The 25044-nt window shown below is 48.7% G+C and overlaps 1 protein-coding gene and 1 long non-coding RNA gene across 2 annotated transcripts in view; both read right to left on the reverse strand.

The window, feature by feature from the left end:
- Nucleotides 1–14835, reverse strand: part of Tmhs (Tetraspan membrane protein in hair cell stereocilia) — a 138203-nt gene extending 123368 nt beyond the window's left edge. Inside the window, exon 1 of the mRNA XM_050170797.3 lies at nucleotides 12475–14835. Within this exon, the coding sequence (XP_050026754.1) occupies nucleotides 12475–12886 (412 nt within the window). The 5' untranslated portion in view covers nucleotides 12887–14835. The remainder of the gene's footprint in view (nucleotides 1–12474) is intronic.
- Nucleotides 14836–18491: 3656 nt separating this feature from the next.
- LOC126522027 (uncharacterized) lies at nucleotides 18492–22205 on the reverse strand. Its single transcript, XR_008610411.2, has 2 exons — nucleotides 21897–22205; nucleotides 18492–18681 (listed from the first exon to the last, which is right to left on the reverse strand). It is a non-coding gene; the product is annotated as an uncharacterized lncRNA (long non-coding RNA).
- Between the last annotated feature and the right edge of the window lie 2839 nt (nucleotides 22206–25044).

The raw sequence follows: 25044 nt of genomic DNA on the forward strand, positions 1-25044 counted from the left end.
GTTTGGATAATCATATAATTGGACAGCGGTAACGCAAATCTCTTTAGTCTGAAGTAGTATCTCTTTTTGTCTTTCCTTGTTACAACTGACGTGGCCGGATGGCATTTTTGTTTGTTTAATGAAATGTCCATAACGTGCATTAAACAGAAAATAAATTCGCACGAATATGTCTATACAGTCTTGTGAATCAGAAAGAAGTACATCTCAATGCAAAAAGCAATACCATCATTCGAGCGAATTTCGACGCATTCTTAGAAACTGGATGTTTTGTCGATACTTCTGCTGTTGCTTCTGCCTTCGCAACAAAGTTATTAATTCTTAGGCTGACTTTCGACATGCGCAGGTGGGACAGTTCTTAGGGGTAACTTTTTTTTTGCACATTGTCGTTCACAAGAACAGAAGACACAACCGCCAGATTCAAGAGTTTTAGAACTATAAAGTACATCCATGCAGAGACATCTAGTACAGGAGGTTACGCTAGAAAGCTATAACGCAGCGCTCAACTAAGGTACACTCACTGTAACGAACTAGCCAGCTATCTTGCAGCCTGCTTGCCTAGAACGCCATAATTCGAGAAATAAGCTCGCAAATGCATCTCGTCTCCTCTATCACAGCGAACCTCTCTATGGCTAGGATCTCGGGATTTCTTCGTGGCGTAAGGTCGACAGAGAACTATCAACAACTATGGCTGATACCCCCAAATGCAATGGCTCATACCCCCGTAAGGCAGAGGCTACAAGCATTCAGCAAAGTGAAGTGGACAGTGCATACATTCTCTCGAATCACGCATACAACATACAGAAGAACATAGGTTTCAATAAATAACAGGCTCAAAACAAGCATCTGAGCCACATAACTGTTGATAAGGCGCTCCTGCGCCTACATGCAGCGCGAGGCACGTATAGCGCTCTCCGCACACGCTTCCCGGTAAAGATTACTGTTGCTCAAGCTGTCGAGGCGACAGCAACTTGACTGTAGCATACGAAATATGAAGTGTAACTACACTTTCGTACGTAAAAGCCTAGTAACTGGTTTGTGTTGTGACAGTGCTATGGGAAGGTCACGTATAGTGAGGACTCCCGAAGAGCAGCTTGCATACGAGGCGCGGCGAATTTCTCTTCTCTATGGTCCCCCCTATGTCGATACACGAAGTAGCAACGCAAGCCAATTTGCAGGCCGTCGAAACATCTTAGGCTAATAATTAGGTAAACTACATGTGAATGTCGCCACATGAATAATTTCAACCTACGTCACAATGGTTACTCGTTCTAGTTGTCGTTTACAGCTTCGCTGTCCAACCCACTGCACAGCTTAGATTGGAGACCATGCTTTTGTTTTATGTAATGGATATTGGTGAACTCAAAGGGAAAGTTGGAAGCCAACAATGCACAAATCTATAAGGAAACAAGGCCTTGGTCTCAATTCCTCGTGGTTTCGAGGCAAAGTGCCTTTTGTGAAATTGCTTGTGTCATAAAAAGACAAGGTACAGCACAGAAGCGCGACGCACGAGGAAAAGGACGACCCACGTCGCCGCTCCACTACGGTTTCTATTCTTGTCTCTGTACATGTAATGCTAACCAGCCCAGATCGCGATCGTATGTTGTTTGCACATATATACTGTTACGTTAACCGACTACAACGTTAGCCAGCTCGGACGATCGCCACGCTTGACAGCAGCTGTAGAGCTATGGCAGTCAGTGCCATACTGGGCGAACGGTTCGAAGCTATAGCGCAGTAAGCAATTAATCAAAGGGAAGAGGAAAAAACGAGAGCAAACTTGTACGCCGACTCGCGTATACGCTTCCCTCTGAAGAGAGAAGCGTATACGCGAGTCTCAGGTATGTTCAGCGTTGGACACGCTGTCACTCCTATCCCTCTATCCACGACGTTCAGCACACGGCTTCCCCGCGACGCACCACAGACATCTGTCTTGTAAAACTACGAACCTTCCCCGTCCCGTCGCTTGTCCTCTCGAAACTGAATCGTCAAACGCGCGCCGCGCATCGACTGCGGAGATCAACAAGAGCAAAAGAAAGCCCGCTGTATCTCCGTTTCTCGACAACCTAGACTGGCGCAATGTAGTTCTCAAGAGAGCGCGCGCGGGCGCCAAACTGAGTTCTTCCAGATTCAGATTTCTTTATTACGTTCGAAGCTCGCTGGCTCTTGCGAGTCCGTAGCCCCACGGAGTACAGAGACGCGCAGATATAGGACGGCATGTGGCAAAAGGGGACTGGGTTGGAAGCTGTGTGGAGGAAGGGGGAAGGGGGGAGGGCGCCAATATTGTAAACAGTCTGTCGAAGTTCTAGGTCAGCCGGGCGATCGCCGGCGGTGCCGCCGTATTCTCTGGAGGCGTCGATACGATCGAAACGGAGCGGCAACTTGCTGAGCCAGCGGAGGTTTGCAGGAAGCGCTCCGAGCGGCTGTTGGGACCGGAGGAGCCAGGCCGGGTCCGTCACGAAGCGCTCACCATCGTTAGGAACGGTGCGCGCGTGACAATTGGCCTCGGCTGAAGCCATTGCCGCTTTCCGCTCCCCCCTTCACCCCCTCTCTGCACCTGCTCTTCCCCCATTTCCTCCTCTCATTCGCAGTTCCTCACGCACCGAAGGCGTTCTACTCTTTAACCCTCGCATTTCTTCCTTTGTTTTCTTGCCGCAGCGCTTTGCAGTAACTATCCTGTTCCTTCGCAGTTACCCTGTTCTTTCTTTTCTGTTCCTTCTTTCTTCTTTTTTTTTTTTTTTTTTTGACCGCTCGACAGTGGAGCACCGTAAACCAGGCGGACGCGCGTGTACGCGCCTCCATGGTATGTATACGAGGCGCGTACGGCCACGTCGTGTGTGCTCCTTGCACCTGGGCGACCTAGAAAGATCTTTGATATAGTTGCGTTTAGAGGATGAGCGCGTGACCCCCGCGGAGGCCTTTGAGTATATACTACTTTATGATGTGCCTCCTCGGGAGTTTTCTTACAAGAGGGGGCGTGAGATAATGAAGGACGAAGAGTGAGCCGGCTGACGTCATAGAAACGACTTTGCAGTTCTGTCAGCGCGCCGTGTGGATGATAGGGAAGAGTATGTATTTGAAAGAAGGCGTTTGCGTACTATGCACAGAGCGATGCGAAATGTCCTGCGCTGCGCCGATCTCGCGCTCGTGGAGTGCCGGTTTAGTGCTTGCGTAATGAACTCTTAATTGTGGCTCATATTGAATGATAATTTTTTTTTTCTTAGAGTGATGGTTGGTTGAACCTTACGGTAAAACGGCATGTGAACGCTCCTTGTGCGCATGGGGGATGATTAAGCGTCCATGCCATTGATGGAGGCTCAAAGTGGAAATTATTCATTCAGGTTTAGGTCATTCTCCATCAGCGTTATCTTGCCAAATCGCGGGGAAAGGCCACTTCCTACATGTGTACCGGCATTGCAGTCAGTCGTCCTGTGCCCTTGCGCGCAGTTCTGGCGCTCACATCGCTGTAGCATCGATGTATTTCGAGATAAGCGGTTATCCGCTGACAAAAAAACTGACTCTATATTAAGAACGAACGACAAATAAAAAACACACAGAAAAGAAAGATGAGTGAATTAGACAGGATAACCGCTCCTTTGGCAACTGCATACTGCAAGACACTTTGCTGACATCAATCATGTATCCGGTCTGTACTGTCAGAGGCGAAAATGCGTACGCGTAGTAAAGGCCCGTGCCAGTAATCTAATACAATTCCGTGTTCTGCAAACGCAGCACTTAACTAAGAAATGCTTGCGATAGTAGTCGATCTCATCAACGTAGGCTTTACCTCAAAGCTGAAGGTAACGGGGTGAAGCCCTTTTATTCGTTTCGGATGACTGCTGTGACCCCGGACGTTGTTGTCCGACAGTACGTCATCAGTTCGTAATTTTCAAAGCGAATAGGTTCCCTCGCTTCTCTCACCCGTTTTCGTGGTTGGTCGGCAAGTCGTAATCGGCAAGGAAAATAATCGTTCGCTCATTCGCTCGTTCGGGCCATTCGCTTACATTGGCAATCATCGTCGATGAATTACCGCACAATTTCTTTTTTTTGCGTGGAATTCTAACGAGCAGAACGCGCCGCACGTGCCGCGGTGGTCACCGCTGTTTGCGCACACCGCGACGCTTTCTTATTCTTCAACCTCGCCTGACGCGTAAACGGACAGCTTCCGCGCTGTTACTCGCGCAGTGCCAGAAAAAAACACACCTACCGACCGCACCCACCTACCTACCAGTCTCGTGGCTACCGCGTCAGCTAGCGCTCCTCTATCGTATCCCATATAGGCTGTTCCCGAGCGATGAGATATACACAGGGATCGCTCGCCGGGCCTGCGGCATTTAACCCTCGTACGCGCGCGACCCCAATTTCCCGCCGCGAATAGCGAGCCGAGGAAGGAAGGAACTTCCGGTGACTTCCGGCTGGACCGAGCCTCCCAGCGTGCGCGAGGCTTCCGAGGGCGCGTCCTGTTGTTGCAGAGGCGCGCGTCTAGCTGAGAGCGCGCGCACAATCAACGAAAGCACTTTCGGACGCGAGCGCGCGCGTTCGCTCGCTCGCTGCGCTCCCACGCTCGTCGTCCATCCAACGCGTCGTCGCAGCGGGGTGTTTGAAATTCAAATTGCCGGAGGAAACCGGTACGTGGGCGATGGAGTGAGTCCGTGATGAGACTGTGTACAGCGTGCGGCCGAGAAAGGGGGGAGAGCGGAAAACAGCCGTGTAAGCGAGTGTTGCCGAGGAAGGGAGAAAGTGTATCGCACGAACACACACTGTCTGCGATGATGTCACGGTGTTGAGATTACGGAGATAAAGAAGAAGAAAAAAACGAACGGTTGGAAGTGCGAAGAAAAGTAAGAAAAGCAGCTATAGCCGAGGAGACTGCTGTTATGTCCACACCTGGGTGCGGAGTAGGTCGTTTGTTGATCGGGGCTTTAATCTAAGCAGAATGGCGGCTAGCTGCTGCGACGTTGCCCGCCCTGAATGGGGGATTGACAAGGCCCAGTGGGGCGCCGGAGAATCTCGCGAATTGGGAAGACGGCTCCCATGTGATACCCGCCGCGTCGTTCGTGTCTCGTCTTAATCAGGTGTGCTATGAATGACATCTTCCCTAAACATCGTCCTTTTATAAGTGTTGCTTTTCGTTCGTCCCTCTTCTATACTGGCGTATAGTGGGAGTATTCTCCTTTGCCTATGATGCTTTCTGTTTTGTTTTGATTTTTAATTTTTCATCTGTCGTCGTTGATGTGGGCAGATTCTTGAGCGGTGACGGTTTCACGAAGATGAGCGTAGGCACAGCTGGAGGAGGCAAGGCCCGTTGATGTATGCGGTGAGCGTATGGGCACGGCGATCACCTGGTGAGTTTAATCTCCGGATCTGACAGTGACGGCATCGACACGCGTGGGCAGTAAAAAAAAAAAAAGTGTTACGATGTCAGCGGCGATGAGGTCATCTCATCCGGCGTATCAAAAGTGCATGAACCTCTTGTGATAGATGGGCTCACTCCTAACCTGGACTCTCTCAACCCGTGTTTCAATTTGGATCTATTCAGAGTAGAAATGCGGAAGCCGTAACTATATTTCGTCATAAACGTAGTGCTGCCGTTAATGCTAATTTGATTACAACCGAGGTAGAGGTAGGATAGGCTGGTTTCAGGTCGACATGATGAGATACCTGCGATGTGCGCGAACCTACGTCTGAGAAGCCTCTATTGCGAACGGCCATGAACAGTCGCAGTTTCCGCCGAGCTTCAAACTGAGAGATATTCGAATTCATTTTAACTTTCACGTTTAGTTTCTATTCAAGAAGGACTTCTTTTCCCTGAGTGTCCTACCAACTTTCTTTCATATTTGGAACGGTCCAGCAACCGTACATCCAGAATGTCGGAAGACTGGACGGTGAGATTACCACGACGGCTTCTGAAAATGTACCATAGGTGCGTAGCTTCCGTGTTGAATTCATATAGCTCTCCTGTACATTTCTTCAAGTTATCTTAAGGTTTATCTAGAACGCTTTCCTTTTCTTTTGTCGCACAGTCTCAGCAACTACGCTGATAGACTCCGTGACCGAGTCATCGCATCACTCTTCCTGTATTTCTTTTTCATTTATTGACGATGAACGCCATTTCAGACTTCGCGAAGAAATCACGTTACGATTCCACAGAGAAAAACGATCCCCCCCCCCCCCCCCTCCACCCCGACGCGACAATTTCCTCGGTAGGAAGTGCCGAGAATAACTTGGTAACCAGGCTAACGACAGGCATTCACTCACTCGGCGTCTCTATCACACGCCCGCCATTCGTAGTATCCCCGCCTGCTCGGCGGGGAAGTCACCCATCAGAGCCAGTCAACGCATCGAGCTTCTTCAGGGAACCTCGGCGTGACAGTCGAATCGATCAAACGTCGCGGCCAGCGTCTAAACCGCCATTCCTCTTGGGGCGCGCCGGCAGAGGCCTTTCGGCACGTCGGTGTCGTGTCTACCGGGCGAGGCTGCAGCACGGAGGTGCAGTAAGCGACCTATACGAGGGAGACCCGAACTTGACGGCACAGGCGCATTCCTGCCGCTATCGCCGGCGTCTCGTTGTGTAGCCTGCGCCGAACCTTGCCTCCCCTTTGGCGACCTCTGCGAAACGAAGGGGGAATCCTGTTTGTGCGAGATTCTCGTTATTGTGAAGCCCCGGTTAATAGAAACCTGCCTGGCGAAGGCGACAATTGAAGCGACGTTTTCTTTGTTTCTCTCTTTTTTCGCGAAGTTCGGGAAAAAAAAAAAGAAGTCTTTACGAACGTTACGACAATAGCGAACGCATCGTTAGAAGACGATCGCATTCGGTAGTATAAGACTCAAAACAGAGTGCCCCACGATTAAAGTCTTCACTCGATTGATTTTGATGATATTGGAAATGCTGTTCTCACCGGTCCATGATACGCGAAACAAAAAAACAACAACCAGTTGCCGCAATGGAGCAGTCATCGTGTACTTGTTGCGACAACCTGGATAAAATATGTGTGCTTGGGGCAGATACTACGTCAAACTCTTGCCTTTGCTTCGTGTTGTCGACAAATTCGACTTCGCCCTGCCATCTGCTAGCCGCCTGGTTAGCTCAGATGGTAGAGCGGCTGCCCCGGAAAGGCGGTGGTCCCGGGTTCGAGTCCCGGACCAGGACGAATTTTTCTTCAACTGCGAGGCTTTTCTTTCTAGGAACCCGTATGGGTTTTCTTTGTAGCAATTGCTACGAACGGGTGGATGTCTGATTTTCCCTTTATTCATTACTTCTCTCCACCTTGCTGGTTTCCGCAGAACTACTACGTCAAACTCAGTCACACTGTACCGACGCCGAGCTCTCCGCCGACCGTCGGCAGATTGTCGACGTCGGTACAGTGTAACAGAGGCGCCGAGACGAAGAAAAAAAAATAAAGCTGTCGCCGAAAGTCGGCAGACCGAAATCAGTGTCGTGTTGGCCTATAGTGTGAACGAGGTTCGTGTCCAGCTTCGGGCTTCGCTTTAAAATGTGAAGGTTGTATACAGCTTTCGAAAGTTGAAGAAAGAGCGGGCACAAGCGGCTTGGCAAGAAGCAGCAGCGCCAGTAACACTCGCATGCGAGGAGCCGTATACCCAGGGAAGGTACCGTACGCTGTCTTTTGGGTCTACCATTTCTAAATCTCCTCTACTGACCTCAGTGCCTGTGCCCACCATTTAATTTAATGCAGGCCGATGAATTGTGCCACTTCGCGTGCAACGACGTAGAGCTGTCGCGCTGTGTACGCTTGATTACTATAGAGGAATCCCGCCGCCTCGCATAGGAGCGTGCTCTTGCGTGCTCCGTCTCTTTATGCGGCCGAGGAACCCGCATATAAAAGGGGATCCACATTAGCGAGACACCGGTCGAGAAAAGAAACGGGGCTTTCGCGGCGAGCGTGTCACTGCGGCGGCAGCGTCGGTGGCCTACATCCCTTTCCACGCCACCCCCCCCCCCCCTCCTCACTTCTACGTCCGCAGCCTCTCCCGTGCAGAGACGCGTTCCTTCCGATGACGAGATCTCCCGTTCCTGCCGCGGGACCTTCCTGTATCGCTCGCTTTTCATGGCCCGCGGCACACGTGCATTTCCTTATTTCTTGTTTTTGCTCTTAAGTTCTTCGAATGCTTGAACGTACCGCGCTGACTGAAGAAGAAAAAGAGAAATTCAAAAACAGACACTTCTATCACGCTCACTGGCAAAGAATCGGCTAAAGTAGACCTGATGCGGGAAACGTGAGTTACCAGATGTTAAAACGAGAAACAGCTACAGAGACACGAACGGGACGGGACGTGCGAGCCCTGGCAAGTTCCATGGGCGCACTGTAACGATCCCTTATTGTTTGTCGAAGAGGAAGTCTTGTTCTTCGTAGAGACACAGTGTGGTCAAAGCTCCGGGAATGTGTTTGCGAGCGCAGTATCCAGCTTCGAAAGCGCTGACGTGTGCGGGATGTTTGCGACGCAGACGAGTTTCCACACGTGAGGGAGTCTTCGCAGAGCTGAAGCGCTTTTAGCAGACGTGCGGACGTTTCATGTTTCAGGGACCAAGTGCACCGAAGAAAGAAAGCATGCTCCCGCGCAGGCGCAACGAGAGTGACATTGAGAAAAGAACTACTGCGAAAAATTAGTGCGTATCTCCTATAATCGGGTGGCCCCGAATATATATTGGCATACATCGGAGCTCTGTGTGAAAAAAAGAAAGCGTTTTTGTAATGTTTATTTCCCTTCCGGCGGTAACATGATGTATATAAGCTAATTCACGGAGTGGCTGCATGTGAAGCACGTCAACTGAGTTTCATTTACCACTATTGCAGTGGTCTCACGCAATTTCAGTAATGTATGGTCTAAATCTACACTACTATCTTTGAAGGCACTGACCTGCCCTATATATCAAAAAAGAAACACGGTGGTTGGTATCCTCTTTCCCTCTCCTTTTACTCCCCCTCCTTTCTCCACCGGTGACCCTGGTACGAGTGTCAGCAGACTGCGCTAGACAGTTATTAAGGTCAGTAGCAAGTTTTCCTTCCGTTTCCTTTATTTATCAAATTGCTTAAATAGACATACTACTAACCACTACTACTACTACTACTACTACTACTACTACTACTACTACTACTACTACTACTACTACTACTTCTACTACTACTATTATATTCAGTTAGGATTCCGTCAGTGACGACTGATCACAGTATAATTGTCAATTGGGGCATTTTATAAGCGACTAATCGAGCCCACAATCTTAATTCACCCCCCCACTCCCCCACATAACGATCTTGGCCACTGCTCGACGGCATTTGGTGAAGCGGAACGCGGCAGTTCATTGGGACTGCTGTATAATTAGGACTGCAATTAAAGTATCAGCAAAATACTCGTTTCGGTCCAGACTATAGTGGTGGCTGTGTCCCATTGATATCAGGCACTGCGAATGCGGAACGTAAAACGGAGACTGCACGCGGGCCACCCACGCGTTCACGCCTAATAATAGCCGTAAGCAAGTATATATTCGGCTTTTTGCGACATTTACTGCGACCACCGAAATTGTTCGCCCACGTATAGTGTCTTCGAAGCTACCCGCTATATAGTAGGCCAGCCAGGCATTGCGCGATGAATAAGCAAAGACCAACGCAAGATCCCAAAGTTGTTCCGCGAGGAAAAAAAATAAAGAAGCGGCGAGCAGGCTCGTGAGGTCATCGGGCGTGTATGCCCTGTTGCGGGCACCGCATTTGGGACGGCGGCCTTGAAACGGCGACCAGAGGGCGCACCAGCGCAACGTGATCACCACGCTGTCTGCAACATCCTTGCGGTATATGTGGTCGTATAAGAACACGGAAAACCTGAAAACCGGATCGATGCTCTCCGGCGGCCTTTTTTATGGAGACCGCTCTTTCTTTCTTTCTTTGGGTCACTCAGCATGCAGCTTTCGCATAGCTGTGTTGCTCATGTGTTAGATAATTCGGCGTTCGCACGCGGACGCTCTTTGGAACTAGGTTGTGGGTTACTGCTCTTGAACGTAAAAAAAAAAAAAAAAAGGTATACGTAATGCAAATGTTCCTGTACACGCAACACGAACGCTACGTGGAACGAGGCTGCGTACTATTAAAGCTGCTGTTAAAGTTGACGGTCTCTGTTCTTGAATTCGCGAAATTAGAACAGGCGCTGGGTGTACGCAGATGTTAATTTTCATGATAGAAGTGAAGGCAAATAATCATCAGCCTGACGACTTTAGTTAGTCTACTTAGCCTCTTACGGATTCGTCGTTATGGAAAAAATAAAGTGCGCAGTTTATCTACGTAAAAAAGATGTACACAAGGCGGTGTCCTTTGGTCTAAGAGTGGTCTACAGGCTTCAAATGGCACGTTTGCAGAAAATCTATTAACATTAGTCGATTATTAGTAATTAGTCGCTTAACCTGTGCGATCACATTGCTTTTTCTGTCGTGTCACGTATTCCGCGTAAGATATATATTTCTGACAGGGGGTCCCCTTTCAGCCATGTGCTCTGGGACCTCCTCCTGTATATTCATGTACGTAATGTAAGTTTCCTTAAGAATCAATTAAACAGAAACTATGTAGAAGAGTACGCATTTGGGCTGGTTGGTTCATGATTACCAGCAATAAAAAACAGTGCTAAACAGGACGAGTGAAGGGACACAGACAACACAGTGAAGGGACACAGCGCTGTTGTCTGTGTCCCTTCACTCGTCTTGTTGTTTAGCGCTGTTTTTTATTGCTAGAAACTATATCATTGTAAAAGTAGTTAAATAACGAATTTAGGCAGCGTGTCTGTCTGTAGACTCCAAGTAGACTGCTTTGCATTTTTATAGACTAGCCCTTATGGTTATATAAAATATGTCCATTGTCTGTATAGACAAGAGTCATTCAGAGGTCTGTTTCTTTGGGTCTCATTGTGGTCCACAGACATCAAACGGCATGTTTTCAGGAAGTCTGTAGACATTAGCCAATAAAAGTGTGATTGTTTAAGTCCGCAGGTTACCTTTGCACATTCTGTATTCTTTAATGCAAAATATTTGCATACTTTCTGTAGACTGTCTCAACGAATGTCTGAGAGGAGGGGGGATCTCACAGAGTAGATATGTAATGAAGAACCAACACAGAAGTATATTGAAAAGGTGCAATCAAACCACAAGTGTCCCCTAAGCTGCCATCCCGATGCTGTCATACATGTCTTGATCATTAGTTGCTGTCATACCACATCATAAGCATGTGATAAATAATTTCATACTTTTCACCTCTGAGCATATTGTCAGCCCTTGTCAAAATAATATGGAGCTAACAGATAATGATGCCAAGGAAAGCATAATGGAAATTATTCTTATTATTTTTACCTGAAAGGTAGGACTAATGTAAAGGCAAATGAAAATTGACGATGAAGCAACTTTCATTCCACTGTAATTCTTATTTTACCTTATCATTTCTTTACCTTATCACTTCTTTTTCCATTATTTATTAACACAGCAAATAATTTCCTCTATGCTTTCCTTGGCTTCATGTTGTTGTGACTAACTAAAAATCGGGCCCCTCGGCTTCCCCCAGCCCTTATTAAAACTAATGGGGCCTCTGTGCATACAACCACAGCTCACTCCGGTAAGTCTAGTTGTGCTATGGTTGCATGTACACTGCTAAAAAGTTCTTGAGAAGGGGAAGAACTCGCCTCTCCACCCTCCGCAGCCCTCTAGCGACAGGGGTTACACGAGCACGACATCACGCAGCCAGAACTCAGCAGTAGTAGTTGTGAGCAGATTCATTTCTTTTGTAAAGTATGAAATTATGTGTTTTGTAATTGAGGACATGACTGTTTGTGTTATCATCCTGGTGCTCCGCTGTAAACGTGCAATTCGCCTGAATCGTTAAACGAGTGGTAACTAGAGCCGCTGATTGTAAGTTGAAGAAGCAGTACACATTTCAACGGAAAGGCAAGGGACAATTCATTTAAGATAATTTTCCGCGCCACACACATCGCAAGATGAGCATACTGGCCATACTCTGAGCTGACGCGCATAACCTGGTCCTTGAACTTTCTAGCATCGAAAAACCTACTAGCACAGCAGCGCACACAACTGGTAGATATTTAGATGACACCGAAGACAATAAACTTGTCACGGTAAAAAAGAAGCTGTAAATGCTGGCAAAAATAGGGAACGTCAGCTAGATATGTTTGTTCCATGTTACATGCTCTTCTACGTTGGCAGAGTGTATGGGAGATGCGCATACAATATGTGACGTTGGGAGTATGTGTTATGTCGGCTTCAGCAACTATAGACACAAAGCCTTTGCGACCATGAAACTGGTAGATTGACAAGATGAGTTTCGATCTGAACAAAGTCATTGATTGTGAAAGTTCGATGTGCGTATACATAAAAAGTATCGGTTTGTTCAAGGAGAAAATAACGCGTATGATAGTTTGGTTTCGCATCCTGATCACGCGATGACCAGGGGGCGCCGTGTGCGCTGTACTCACCGCAGAAGACCTGCATCCAGCCACAGATGTGGAAAACAGTGGACGAGTGGAACACGAAGAACAGCAGCATGCAGCAGATGCACAACAACACCATGACAACCGATAATCCGACGAACACCGTGGCCGCGCGGAACGCCGCCGACGGGATCGAGCTGAAGTCGTCTAGTCGGCCCTGGCACGTTACGTCTTGGCCGTCCTGGATCAGGTGGCAGTACTGCCACAGGCCGAAGTGGCCCGTGCCGCGCGACTCCTTGGTGTCGCCGAGCCAGTGCGGCTGGATGAACACCACCACGTTGATGATGGCGAAGCAGATGGTGAACACGGCCCACAGCACGCCGATGGCCTTCGAGTTGCGCATGTAGTTGGCCTGGTAGAGGTTTAGTTCGCTCGCGTACTCGTACTTGGGCTCCATGATCGCGCCCGCTTCGATCGCTTTAGGCTTAAGCGCCGCCGTCTTGACCGCTCTCTGCTCACCGCACACGACCGTCCTTCACGTCGCCGCCGCTCGCGCCGGGGGCTCACCGCAAAATCGCGGGACGGCGTCGTCGTCTTCTTCCTTCCTCACCGCCGCTGCCTCATCGCACACAATCCCAAACGACGGCGGAATGCTTGCCCACTCGGCGGCAAGGTCCTGATTGCAAGTCGAAGCTCGGTCGTTCGCGCACGGCGCAGTTGAACCTTCGTCGCCGCCGAAGAACGCGACGGCTGCGATGGCACGCTGGCGCGGAACGGGCGAAGGACAGAGACAGCTGGAGGGGAACCGAGACGCGCCACCACACCGCCGTGAACTCACACTCGGGATTAAACGCCACAGCCGCCGCCACTACGCTGCGAGCGGCACAACGAAGGAAGAGAGGGCGCGTGCCGCCACCATGAGCGAGGAGGTGACTTCCCCCTCAATATGGCGGCTTTGCCGGCTGGCCAGGTAGCCTCCCCCATGCCAGGAGGACTGGTTTGGCCAGTTACCCTTCGCTTCGTCCACGGCTGCGTCGCTGCCGCCGTTGCTCACGCTTTTGTTGGGCCCTGCCGGACCAAGGAGGTTGCAGTATGAAAGGGCCCCCTCTCCACAGTACGCGAAGCCACTCGGCACTACGCAGCACGCATTCGGCTCCACCGTCGCTAGAAGCAGCCTGGCATTCCACGGCCGGCCAGGAACGCCGATGGGGAGGCGGGTTACCTCCTGCCGCGGAGGAGCGCGAGCGGTGGCTGCCTTTGATGCGACCGGTATGTCGAACGTCCGTCCGCGCCGATGCGGGCAGTTCTGGCCGCTGACGCAAGAGGCTATATCCGTCCTGCGTTGCGGCCGGTGCCGCTACCGTGTAAGCGGCTTTCGGTACCGGCGGAAGGAAACGCGGAAAGAAAACGCTGCTTCGGAGAATGCCCCCCACGCGAATTACACGCGAGGCCCTTGACCCTTCCGTGCAGCATCGAACGGTGGGCCGGCGGCGAATCCCGGAAGCTGAAGCGTTGATGAGACGTGGCTAATCTCGCGGTGGAAGATGTGCAGCGTGCGGCATGCAGCCCACGGCGTGTGGCAAACATGCAGGCAGCACATTACCACGTAAATGGCTGTTGACGCTTGTAAAGAGGTTTTAATCGTTTCCTGTCGGAAAGGGAAGCGTGTTGATGGCGCGTACATTGATGTCGCCTCTCGCGAGGGTACAGCGGCTTCGCCAGGAGTCGACATCTTCACTGTCTACGGGCTGACTTCGGAAGCAATAAAGTGCCGAGAAAACAGGCTACTGGTTGGATTGGGCAAGCGTTCTGTATTAACTACAGTAAATTATTAAGGATACTATCTGTTATATATCGGTTACAAGATTTGCTTACGACATGGGCCTTCTCTATGTATTCACTCCCCACGTAAAGCTGATCATCTGAGTGAAGCAGTAAGTTCTGTGTAGGTCGGGTGAATCTCGCAGGGTACTGACGGCAAAGTGTACGACGTTGGGCTACTTGGTGCATAGCTGTGGATGTTTCTGGCGCAAAGCTTAAGACAGGAAAGTCTGTCCGTTTCTTTTTTTTTTTTCCTTTCTTAACGTTCGCGCCACAGACATCGACAGTAATGGCGGAATTTGGTCGACATAGGCGTGTGTGTTGGGTCAGCTCCTTATAAAATGCTGAATCTCTCTATTCACGAGAGATGGTGAGGAACAGGAGTTCACTTATACGAAGCCACGCCGAAGAGAAAACTGAGCTGCTGTGAAGTCGCGCAATGCAGTACTATAGGCTCGGAACGATAAACTCGCGAATTGTGTGCCTCATCTGAAAAGCGCTTAAATAATTGCCGCTTTAAGTGATAATCACTTTAAACATCAACCAGCCTTCGAACAACATGGGCACAACGCAGCTTACAAGAAGGAGTCGAGACGGCCACCGAGCATGCGTCGAAAATACGTCGAGTGGTGTTTCCAATACTACTGGTTCTTGCCTCGTATCTCGGCTTTCTGGCTAAGATTAATATAACTATATCTTACTGGTTCTTTCAAAGTTGCGAAGCACACAGCGCACGTCGGCGAAAAAGGACACTCTGGCAAGCGAAGAAAATATGTGGGCGATGATGACAACGAGAAAACAAGTGAACGGTCCTGCCGTATGCCCATAAAATAAATGGTGACGGTGTTTTGAGAAGCACAGGGGAGCATTTCATAGCATTTCTTCGTATAACTGCCTTCTCCAGAAGTAGAGTACGGCAGGTAATAGTAACACCATCGTCACTTTAGACGCAAATTAAGTTTAAAACCGGCATAGAAAACGTCCCCGGTACTTTTGCTGTACGACGGTGCACACTTTCACAGAGCGGCGCACTTACACTTTTAGTGCCCAAGACGACGTCTGCTTGGCTGTTGCAGGCGTGAGCATGAATATGAATGAAAGGAAATTATTGTTTCCCGCAGCAGCGTTGGCTGGCGGCGCGGCTCCTCCTTTTGGCTACTCTGTCTCGAAGCGGCGCTGTCAAGGCTGTCGAGGTCATGCGCGTGTGCCTGTCTGGTGTAAGCTGAGAAAACGTTCCCTTCCAAACCGGTAAGGTCACGCGTGCCATTTGTTCTCGCCTCCACGGCCGTTTCTTCTTTCGGCACGGCCGCCGGGAACAAAACAAAAGGCCGCTGCTTCACACTCACTGACCGTCTGGCGTCGTTATATTTTAAACCATAAGCGGTGACCCCTACGAACGTACCGAGGTACCTGTCGGTTTCTCAGTTATCGCGCGGCGTCACTCGTAGGCAGCAGGTTCTAGATGCAGGTATCCTAGTCTGCATTGTCAACGACTTCCAGACACATTGTGAAAGACGGCCGTTGAAATGCAGATGCGAACGCTGCGCTCCCTCTGGCATGTGTGCGGGTGTACAAGGAGCAGAGAGAAAGTAAAAGGTAAATGAACTCGGCCCAGCAAATTATCCCTTGAAATAAAGGGTAAGTGAATGGAGAAGGAATCGAATATGCGAGCCGACCAAGCATATGCTCGACGCCGCTGAAAGCGTACGCACTTGGGCTGGTTGGTTCACGAGTTGAGCGGAAACAACGCAAAATACCAGGACGTGAGAAAACTGCAGACGACATCAACATACAGTGGAAATGTTAAGTGGCAAAGAAGGAGACGAAGGAATCCGCTTGGCAGATATACCAGCAACTACTGTACACTGTAATCATAGTGATCGCCGTTCAGCTTGCAGACCGAGCACCGCACTGTGAGGCGTTATATCCTCTTTGTTCATTACAATATAGGTGCCTTTACCTATCTGTATCGATGCTTACTGTTGCCACTGTGACGTCATCGCGCAGGCATGCGCGCCACGGACGATGGCACGAATGCAAGAGGCCAGCTTTTCCACATTATGCCTCTTGCTGCGGAGAAGCCAGCCTCCACGAGTGTTTTCAGCAACGCACATGCGGACTCCTTTCGACATGCATCGAAAGAAAGAGGGTCTCGAATGGACTCGGTTCATGCAGCTCAAAACTTGCTCTGTCGTTTTCGTCCAAAGAAAGAGAGGGTCTGAGATGGACTGGGTTCATGCAACTCAACAGTTGGCTGTGATGTTGCTGCGAACGCAGCCAACTTAGTGTACCCTCGCGTTCGATACACTCCTAGCGCCTGCTCGAGTTGTCCGTATCGTTTATCGTTTGCCTGCTACCGACTCGGCTACCCTCCATTTACCTCGAGGCTTCTTGAATGTGCTCATGTTTGGTTATAGCTAAGTTTACGCCACACTCCACTCCTTTTCACATCGAAAGTTTGCTTGAAGGTGCGCTTCAAACAATGATGTGCCTCGTTTGCTTGTACCGGTTTTTCGCTTGGATTCACTGTTGTACTATAGTATCACCCAAGCTGTTCTAGTCCAAATGGCTCGTATTTATTGCTTACGCCACTAAATTAAGGAAACTTACCTGATATTGCCACATCGTGTCATGTCCATTGACGCGTGAGTCCACAAGTTTCAAAACTGAGAACAGGAAAGTCTTTCAGGCTTTGCGGCATTAAACTTGCGTAAGTTTCAAACGAAAACGATCACTAAAGGCTTGTAGAGCGGAGCGAGAAACAAATGCGGAATTTCAGTGGCACGCCCAGAGCATTTCCCAAGCCATGGTACTGAGCGCCGTCATCCCACGCAGAGAACTCACTCAATCGGCGTTTGGGACACTCGGGGTCCAATCAAAGCAAGCGAAAGTGCCCTTGCACTTCCGTATACAAAATTATTTGTCATTCCCCACGTTGAACGTGCGCTTGTTACCTACTTCATGAAACAAGGCAGTTATACGGGGTCCTTACTGACAAAAAAGAATATTACGCTAGAGCTCTTCATAAAAAGCATAGGCCAGCCAACAAGAATGTTGGGCAACTTAGCGAAGGCGGCTGGCCGATGACACACAGCACTTACGAACGAGAAGCTTTGTGAATTTGGATCTGGGATGGGGGAGGCTGGCATTCTGTAATTGTCCACCTAGTGGACATGTCTATTTCTTCTCCTGATAAACTGCTGATTGGCTGGGGGCACCTTTCTCCTTCTGACGAGTACCCCAGCCCAGCCAATCGGAATTTCAGCAGAACACGAAATGGACATGTCCACTACGTGGACACTTACAGAATACGCCCGCTCCCCCCCCCCCCCCCCCACCCCGCTCTTGGTTATCAGCTGGTCTCGCAACCCGGCGGCTTTTGGTTGCACTGCTGTGACATGCTAAACTGAAGGAGGAACTGCAGTGATATCGGTAAATGGGAACTCGAATGCGAACTATTGTTCCTATATGGTCATTGAGAAACTCGCGTCTCGCCTTTTCATGTGAGCGATGGGGAAATTCGCTATCGACGAGTCCCTTTGGACCATTTGGTTGCCAAGAGGAATAGAGATTCGATCGCGCGTCTGCAAGCGCTATATTCTTTGTCGTCATACGGGGCAACACCCTCACTCCTTGAATCCCAGAGGTTGTTCTCTAGTAGTCACTTTCTCAAAGCATATAGTGTGACGACAATCACTATCCATCGCTGCAACAAAATCTCGCCTACTGTCTTTTGTCGTCTCTGCTGCAAGGATGCTCTCGGTCAACCGTCTCTATAAAGAGCTTCGCCACGCAAACTTGCAGTTGACTGCCAGTTTCGACGTAGAACTGCTCGGCATGAAGCCATGTCTCGACCTGTCACTCGAACAGATTCGCTCCAAAAAGAGAACTTTTTCTTTGGACGTGCTCAGAATCACCCAATTTAATTCAGCGTAATATAACGCTTACAGGAGGTGCTGAATATGTCCCCTATGTACAAAGTTACTATGGGACATTTTCCAAGCCAGACTACATTTCGATAGCGTTCGGTAGCCACAATAATGCATTCTGGCTTCAAACGCTGTGTCCATGGAAAACGCTCGACAGGGTGGTGGTGGTGATGGTGGATGTGGTGGTGGTTGGGGTGGTGGGGGGTGAAATATCTTGTGTTTATCGGAAGAGAAAAACCATGTTAAGTGGGTAAGTTAGTGCGCCCACGCTCACTCAGTTATCATTTAGGTGCTTAAATGTTACAGACTGCAGCAAAATAAAAACTTCTTTAATGTTGCGTTCGAATAACTATTTTGACCGAAGACCGAATTTTCAAACGCGAAGATGACTTCCTCGGTGCCGTTTTGAAGCGGATACAAGGTGACTTGCGACGCCGCATGTTCTACTCAGGTTTGCGGACAGCAGCAGAAGAGGCGGCGGAGGACTTTCCTACGTTGATGCCTAAAAGGAACAATAATAAATAATGATTTATGGTGTGCCTGAAGCGTTTGAGAACACAGCATCTTGTCGCCCACCAAAGAAATTAAGAGTGCCATAATATAGGAGTTTTGTCTTCGTAGGTTCCCCTGTCATCATCTAGCATATTGACCACGAAGTAGTAGCAGCTTCCGTTCTGTGTAGAGAGAACAGAACACATGCACTAGTCACCTCTGTTTTCAAATATAGAAAATGTGATCGTAGTATATATAAAAGGAACGCGTTATCTATGGTAAGGAAATCACTATCTACAGTCAGACGTAGTCTTAGAAGTCAAAGCGAAATACTCGAAAGGACATGTGAAGTGGATGTAATCGTATGCGAGTGGCATAAAATGGCGTTTTATGCAGTTTTCCCGCATCTTTTCGAACGTTTATAAAGACCAGCAATTCAAGCGCACTTACACGTTGTTATAGAAGCCAGACGCTTATAGAGAGGTTGATTACTAGGGTATTGATTTCGTGCCACAGGATATTTCTTTCGTCTTCTTTTGTGCCAAAGGGTCCCATATGTCGCCATATAAGTTATCGTCGAGAAGTTTACGATATATTGACGGTATATACCGTGCGTTGTCTTTAAAATAATTTTATTACATGGAATTTCCATAAAATCGCCTATGCGTAGATACCACAATTTTAGTCGTTGAGCTGAATCGCTCGAAGAAGGCGGATCTTACTTGCATGATAGACCGAAGTGCATGATTAGCTAATTACCAAAATTTCACTGATTAACTGTCCAACTAACGTCCTTACGGCACATACTGCAATTTACGAATTGTAGCCGGTGAGCTTCAACTTGGAACGAATTCTCAGGATGACGCCAATTTCGAGATATTAGTTTCCAAAGTTTACAACAACATACATTGGCGCTCCGGTTATATTTGTGCGTCAACGCAAAAAACGGCGCTTTGTTTAAAAAAAAAGATGCAAGTGGAAGAACAGTGCACCTTTATCGTAAGTTTGACGACGCCTGTGGCCCGACTGGCCCGCAGACGGTAAAGCAACGTAAGAATGCAATGTCTTCAGACCAAACTCACTGCTGAGTATTAACCGGAAGCGTTAGCCAGGCCGCTTGTATCTAAATACTGGGGAATTAAAAAGCAGTTTTTCTCTGCAACCACTGTACAAGCTTTAAATGAGGTTTGTTGCATTTGCAATGAGTTAAAATTGACTGACTCAACGAGATAGACCTTTTTTATTTAGGCTGTCAATTTTTTTGGGAAATGTTCTTGAAGTTTGCAAAATACAAAAAATATATATCCAAGTACCAAGCTTACAACTCTGTAACTCGGCAATAACAAACGATAGGATAACTCTGTAAACTGCACCTAATAATTCATGCACGTTAGGCAGACTAAATAGATGTATTTTACGCCACTCCAAAGTATATAACTAACCTTCGAGCAGGACGTTTGTAAAACCCTTTTAAACGTTGTAACAAGTTTTCGTAAGCTGTAAATTCATATATCAGGATTGTCCACTTTGGATACTCTAACAGGTACAGTTAACAAAGCTGCTATTTATGTTGTTGGTGCGGAGTTGTGGGGTTGCAAACTTCGTTCTAACCTACTTCTTTGAAGCTTTCTCATTTGAAGAAATATTTGTAATAAAATCCAGGTTATTAATAAAGATCTGCTTCCTAGAGTGACTAGGCTGTAACTTTCTATCTCCAATGATACAAACTTAATTCAACTTGCCGGTCCAGTGGTTATGTGGTTTGTTATATAAAGCATTTCTGCGTTTTACGTGTATTTGAATAAGGAAATGTGGGTTGGCCAGACCTAACGGCAGAGCAACGCGCATGCTTCGTTCCTTTCTTTTTTTGAATTGCAGGGTTAAACGTTATGAAACTGCGCACTAGTCCACGAAGGACGTGGCATAGGGAGGTCCCCGGTTAATTTCGTCCACGTAAGGTTCTTTAACGTGCATCTAAATTCTACCACTCGAGCATTATCTTATTCCGACACCGTCGCAACGCGGGTGCTATGGTCGGGACACGAACCCGCGACCTCATTCTCGGCGGGTAAAAGCGCCGGGTAAAGCGATTGTACGTAATATAGCGTCGCTTACGTGCCACGTATCGGCATGACGAACCGCCAACGAGCCATCAAGATGAACAGACATCTTCCATGGCCCGTCGGAAGCACCGCGCTTGCGTTTCATTCGCAGAGCCGATTGAGATTATTTACAGCGAAGCGCCTTGTGGCTAAGGTTCCGTGCGTTTTTCGTGTCAGTCAACAAATCTGTGTGAGCAAAACTATCATCATTAGCAATGGCTCGTGTCACTGCTCGTGCGTTCGTCGTCGTCTTCCACAGCGGGATCGATCCGAAGCCGCTCATCATGCCAGCGTTCCCATACTGCCCATCCCTCTGCGAAGGCGCTGACGGCACTGGCCCACTGTCAGTCGGTGCGGTGATTTCGCTCTCAAATTCTTTCTCATTATATCGCGAAATAAAAACACGAATGTATATAACGAATGTATAACACGAATCAACGCGGATGCCTTTTGCATCCGCGATGTGGCAGCAGTGCGTTCATGACCCCCAGAGAACTTCCGGTCCGCCATTTTCGACAGTCCAGTTAGCCAAGAAAAAAAAAGTACTTTGTCGCATAATATACTCTAGCCACATATTCTTGATGTTTTAAGATATAAGGAACGTGCGCCGTACGTCGAGCTCATGTACGGGCTTCTTTTGTAGAACTTAACACTACAATTCACATGTTAAACATTCCAACTCTGCAGCAAACCTGGTGCCAGCTGGAGGGCCCTATAAGTTTATAGGCTATTGTAACATGTGCTGCTACTGAGGGCTTAACCAAACATCTTCAGGAACGCTGTTTGTAAGCATGAAAAGGGTCTATAAAGATAAATGTGCGCGTGCCTTTCGTCACGATGACCACCGATCAAGAAAATAAATGTGTTATTACCTTTGTTCCAAATTCTGTATCACCTTATTGTCGTGCGCTACACAGCTTCGCTGATCATCTACCTTCACAGAGTAGAACCATAGAGAAAGAAAAAAAAGTTTCTTTCTCTATGGTAGAACGGCTCATGATTTTTTTTTTTTAATATGATTGCGTACGTCCTCTGACGAATGTCGTATATAAACGAGGGTGTTTTCGTGTCGGAAACCATATTTGTGTTACAGCGAGGCCCTACCATATATGCACCAACCTACCGTTCCCAATTTTCGCTGAGCACGTCCAAGGGCCGGGCGTACTGCGAGTAGAGAAAGATGGTCTCCCACGAGGCCGACCTGGCCAGGCTGCGCGCTGGCGTCGACGCGCGCGACTGGGACTCCGGGTCCGTCACCAGCTGCAGGTGGGGAAGCACCGCGGGCGGCAGCCGGGGCGGCCGGCTCGTCAGCGCGCCCCGCACCACGCCCCGCAGACGACGGCCCAGCAGCAAGTCGGCCACGCACCAGTCTCGTGGAGGCTCCGCGTCAGCGTGGTCTGCGCATCCACGCACTATATATACCCATCATTCCCACATAACAGCTCAACGATCGCGATGTCCAAGTTCCCTCTAGAAGTTTTAGTAGGAAAGAATGCCCTCACGGATTGTGACATATTGGTGGCGATATATGCCGGGTGTTTTCTACCTATATACGAAGACTTCAGGTAGTATTTAAGCGTAGCTGTTTTGAAAGAAAAGCATTGTTCCTTCGGAGACACGTCGTCAGTGGTGGCGACCACGGGGCGACAGCTGATACGCGGTGATCAGTCGCTCATTAACAAAAAAAATATTTTTTTGTATTAGCTTTTAATTCTTCTGTAGTTTCACCGGGCTCAATGTAACCGGCAAATTGAAGCGCGCTCTCCGTACAAGCCCTATAGTACCTTCTGTATCCGGAAAAATGCGATTAACCGAGGAATTGGGGAACCACTATATTCCGCCATCAGAGCGCGAGAAAACGAAACTGGGAGGCCGCAGCGAGCTTAAGGCCACGCCCCTCGCGGCGATGTTCTGTTACGTCACCCAGCAGCGGGCAGCGAGCGCGCTGCGACAGCGAAGGAGTACGGAGGGGCAGTACGGACGAGGCAAGTTGATGGGAAAAACCGCATAATCCGAGTTGTTGGTATGGGCACTCGCGGTAGAGCCTCACATGCCTCACCGCAGTGGTAACAACAGGATCGTCTGTACGAAGTATATACGCCAGATATCAGACTTCCGTGTGGACGCACGGCGGCTGTCCATGCTTAAACCAGCACGTGCTGATTGGATCGCGGCTAAGGCATAGTGTGGACCGCAACTGCAGCGCGAGAAGTAGGCATGGAGTGTCGCAAGCCTTCAGCATATATGAGGTGCTGAATGTGTGGACAGCTAGAGACGCCGCTATCTCGGACGCCGGTGTCTGTGGGCCTTGGACACTTCATCCCGGACAACACTGGCGATCGTAACGACCACAGGCTGGCTCATTCCGTAGACTTTTTGAATTTCCTCGCCGGCGACAGAGCGAACGAGTGCGCGAACCTAGCCGATACTGCTGCTGCCGAAGGCTACGAGCATGCAGAAAGTTGACGCTGCGTTCGAGTGCCGGTCGAATAAGGCAGACCACCGTCAACGCACTTCCTCCGTCGTAACGACTTCAGCGAGGAACTCTGCCGCAGTCTTTGGGGCTCCACACCAGATAAGAGCTGCTCTTTTACACCACGCATAAGGTGGTGCAGATTTTTGTGCTGTGTACTGTTTTCGAGCGAGCAGGATCCGCTCGCTCGAAGAGGTGCATCGTGTGTTCGACGTACACAGTAACGGTCTCATTTGGCAGCTGAACACGGGACTCGAGTGCACATTTAAATCGTTCTAAGCGGTCAGCGCTTGTGTAACACTCGAGATGGCGACGTCAGAATTCGTGCCAGGATGTTAAACGTCTTCTTCATTTTGCAACCAGCTGCAGGCTGCCGTCCTTTAAGTTGAACTACACTGCAGAATAGTTGCTTGCTGGACTAGTTGGTTCATTGCAACTTATGTAGCAGCGCGAAATATGAGGAAGGGACGACGATAGAGACCGAGGGAAAAGAGCGCTGACTTTCAAGTGTTCATTGTAATTTCGATGCTCTGCATTTGTATACACACGAAGCGCTAGCAGGAAAGGAAAAGAAAGGGGAGAAAGGAAAAGAACAACAATCAGCATGAGTGGCACAAGGCGACATCACCAAGCTTATAATCACCAACCATCTAAACACCTTAGCTCTTTTTATGCTACGTTTCACGAGCTTGGAGTGAGCAGATACAGTGGGAAATAAAGCTCTTCTTGCTCTTGGTTCATAACCCCAACATACGTGATCATTAAAGAAGTTCTAAAATCCTAACGGAATTCTTCTCAGGCAGTTCATGCGTCAAAATTGAAGGTGTTAAGTTTCGCTTCAAAAAAGTCAAGCACGTTTCCAGCTGTCTGGTAAAAATCCGCTTTGGCATTGTCAATGATCAGGATTAGAAAGTCGTCTACAAATCTAAAAACTTCGATTACACTTCTTCCTTCGAGACATTTGCTGATCTTCTATCATGCATAGTTAAATACAGGTCGCTAAGGACAGGGGCAATACATTACCCGCTGTATCTGCTCACTCCCAGCTCATGAAACGTAGCATTGCTAAGTACTACTTTACTAATACCCTAACAAAATTTAATGAACTTGTGCTCAAGAAAGCCTCGCACTTCAATTTAGACGGATGTCTGATGCGGGATACCCGGAACCTCTCGTGGTCTCTGTGGCCGAGGGCCTGTTGCAAAAAATGAAAACAGTGCGGCAATCTGAGAGGCAAGATGTGGCAGGTTCGGTTGTGCGCAAGAAAATAGCCATTATTTCGTAAATTCACCAGGCTTCCCACAACCTGAGGAAGATTGGAAAATGCGCAGGCGTTGATGTGTTTTCGGCTCCGTTAAAACATTCAATCCTGTGCAAGAAAACAAACCCGTGCAATAGCAAACAGAAAAAATCATGCAAGATTCAATGCCAAAAACGTTTCCTCTTGCACCGAGGGTGTCGCTTATCGCGTGCCGTTGTCCTGCGGACGCGAATACATTGGACAGACAGGAAATGCATAAACACCAAACTAAAAGAGCACAACAAGAATATAAGTGACGGTAATCAGAGCCAGCTTAGCTTACTTTGCCGTAAATGTGATAAGCTTGCGCGTCATCGTAACGAGCCATGCGCGCCAGAGTTCGAAAAAAGCGGGATTGTTTCTAGACACAAGGATCAGCGCGTCAGAGACATCATCGAGGCGGTCAAGATTGCTCGTTCAGGAGAGGGGTGTGTAATCATGCCATCACTTACACTGACCAAAAAGGAGCTAGGGCTTTTAGATGGTTGATGAGGAAGA

The sequence above is a fragment of the Dermacentor andersoni genome, chromosome 6 (genome assembly GCF_023375885.2).
Source record: "Dermacentor andersoni chromosome 6, qqDerAnde1_hic_scaffold, whole genome shotgun sequence".
NCBI classification, from domain to species: domain Eukaryota; kingdom Metazoa; phylum Arthropoda; class Arachnida; order Ixodida; family Ixodidae; genus Dermacentor; species Dermacentor andersoni.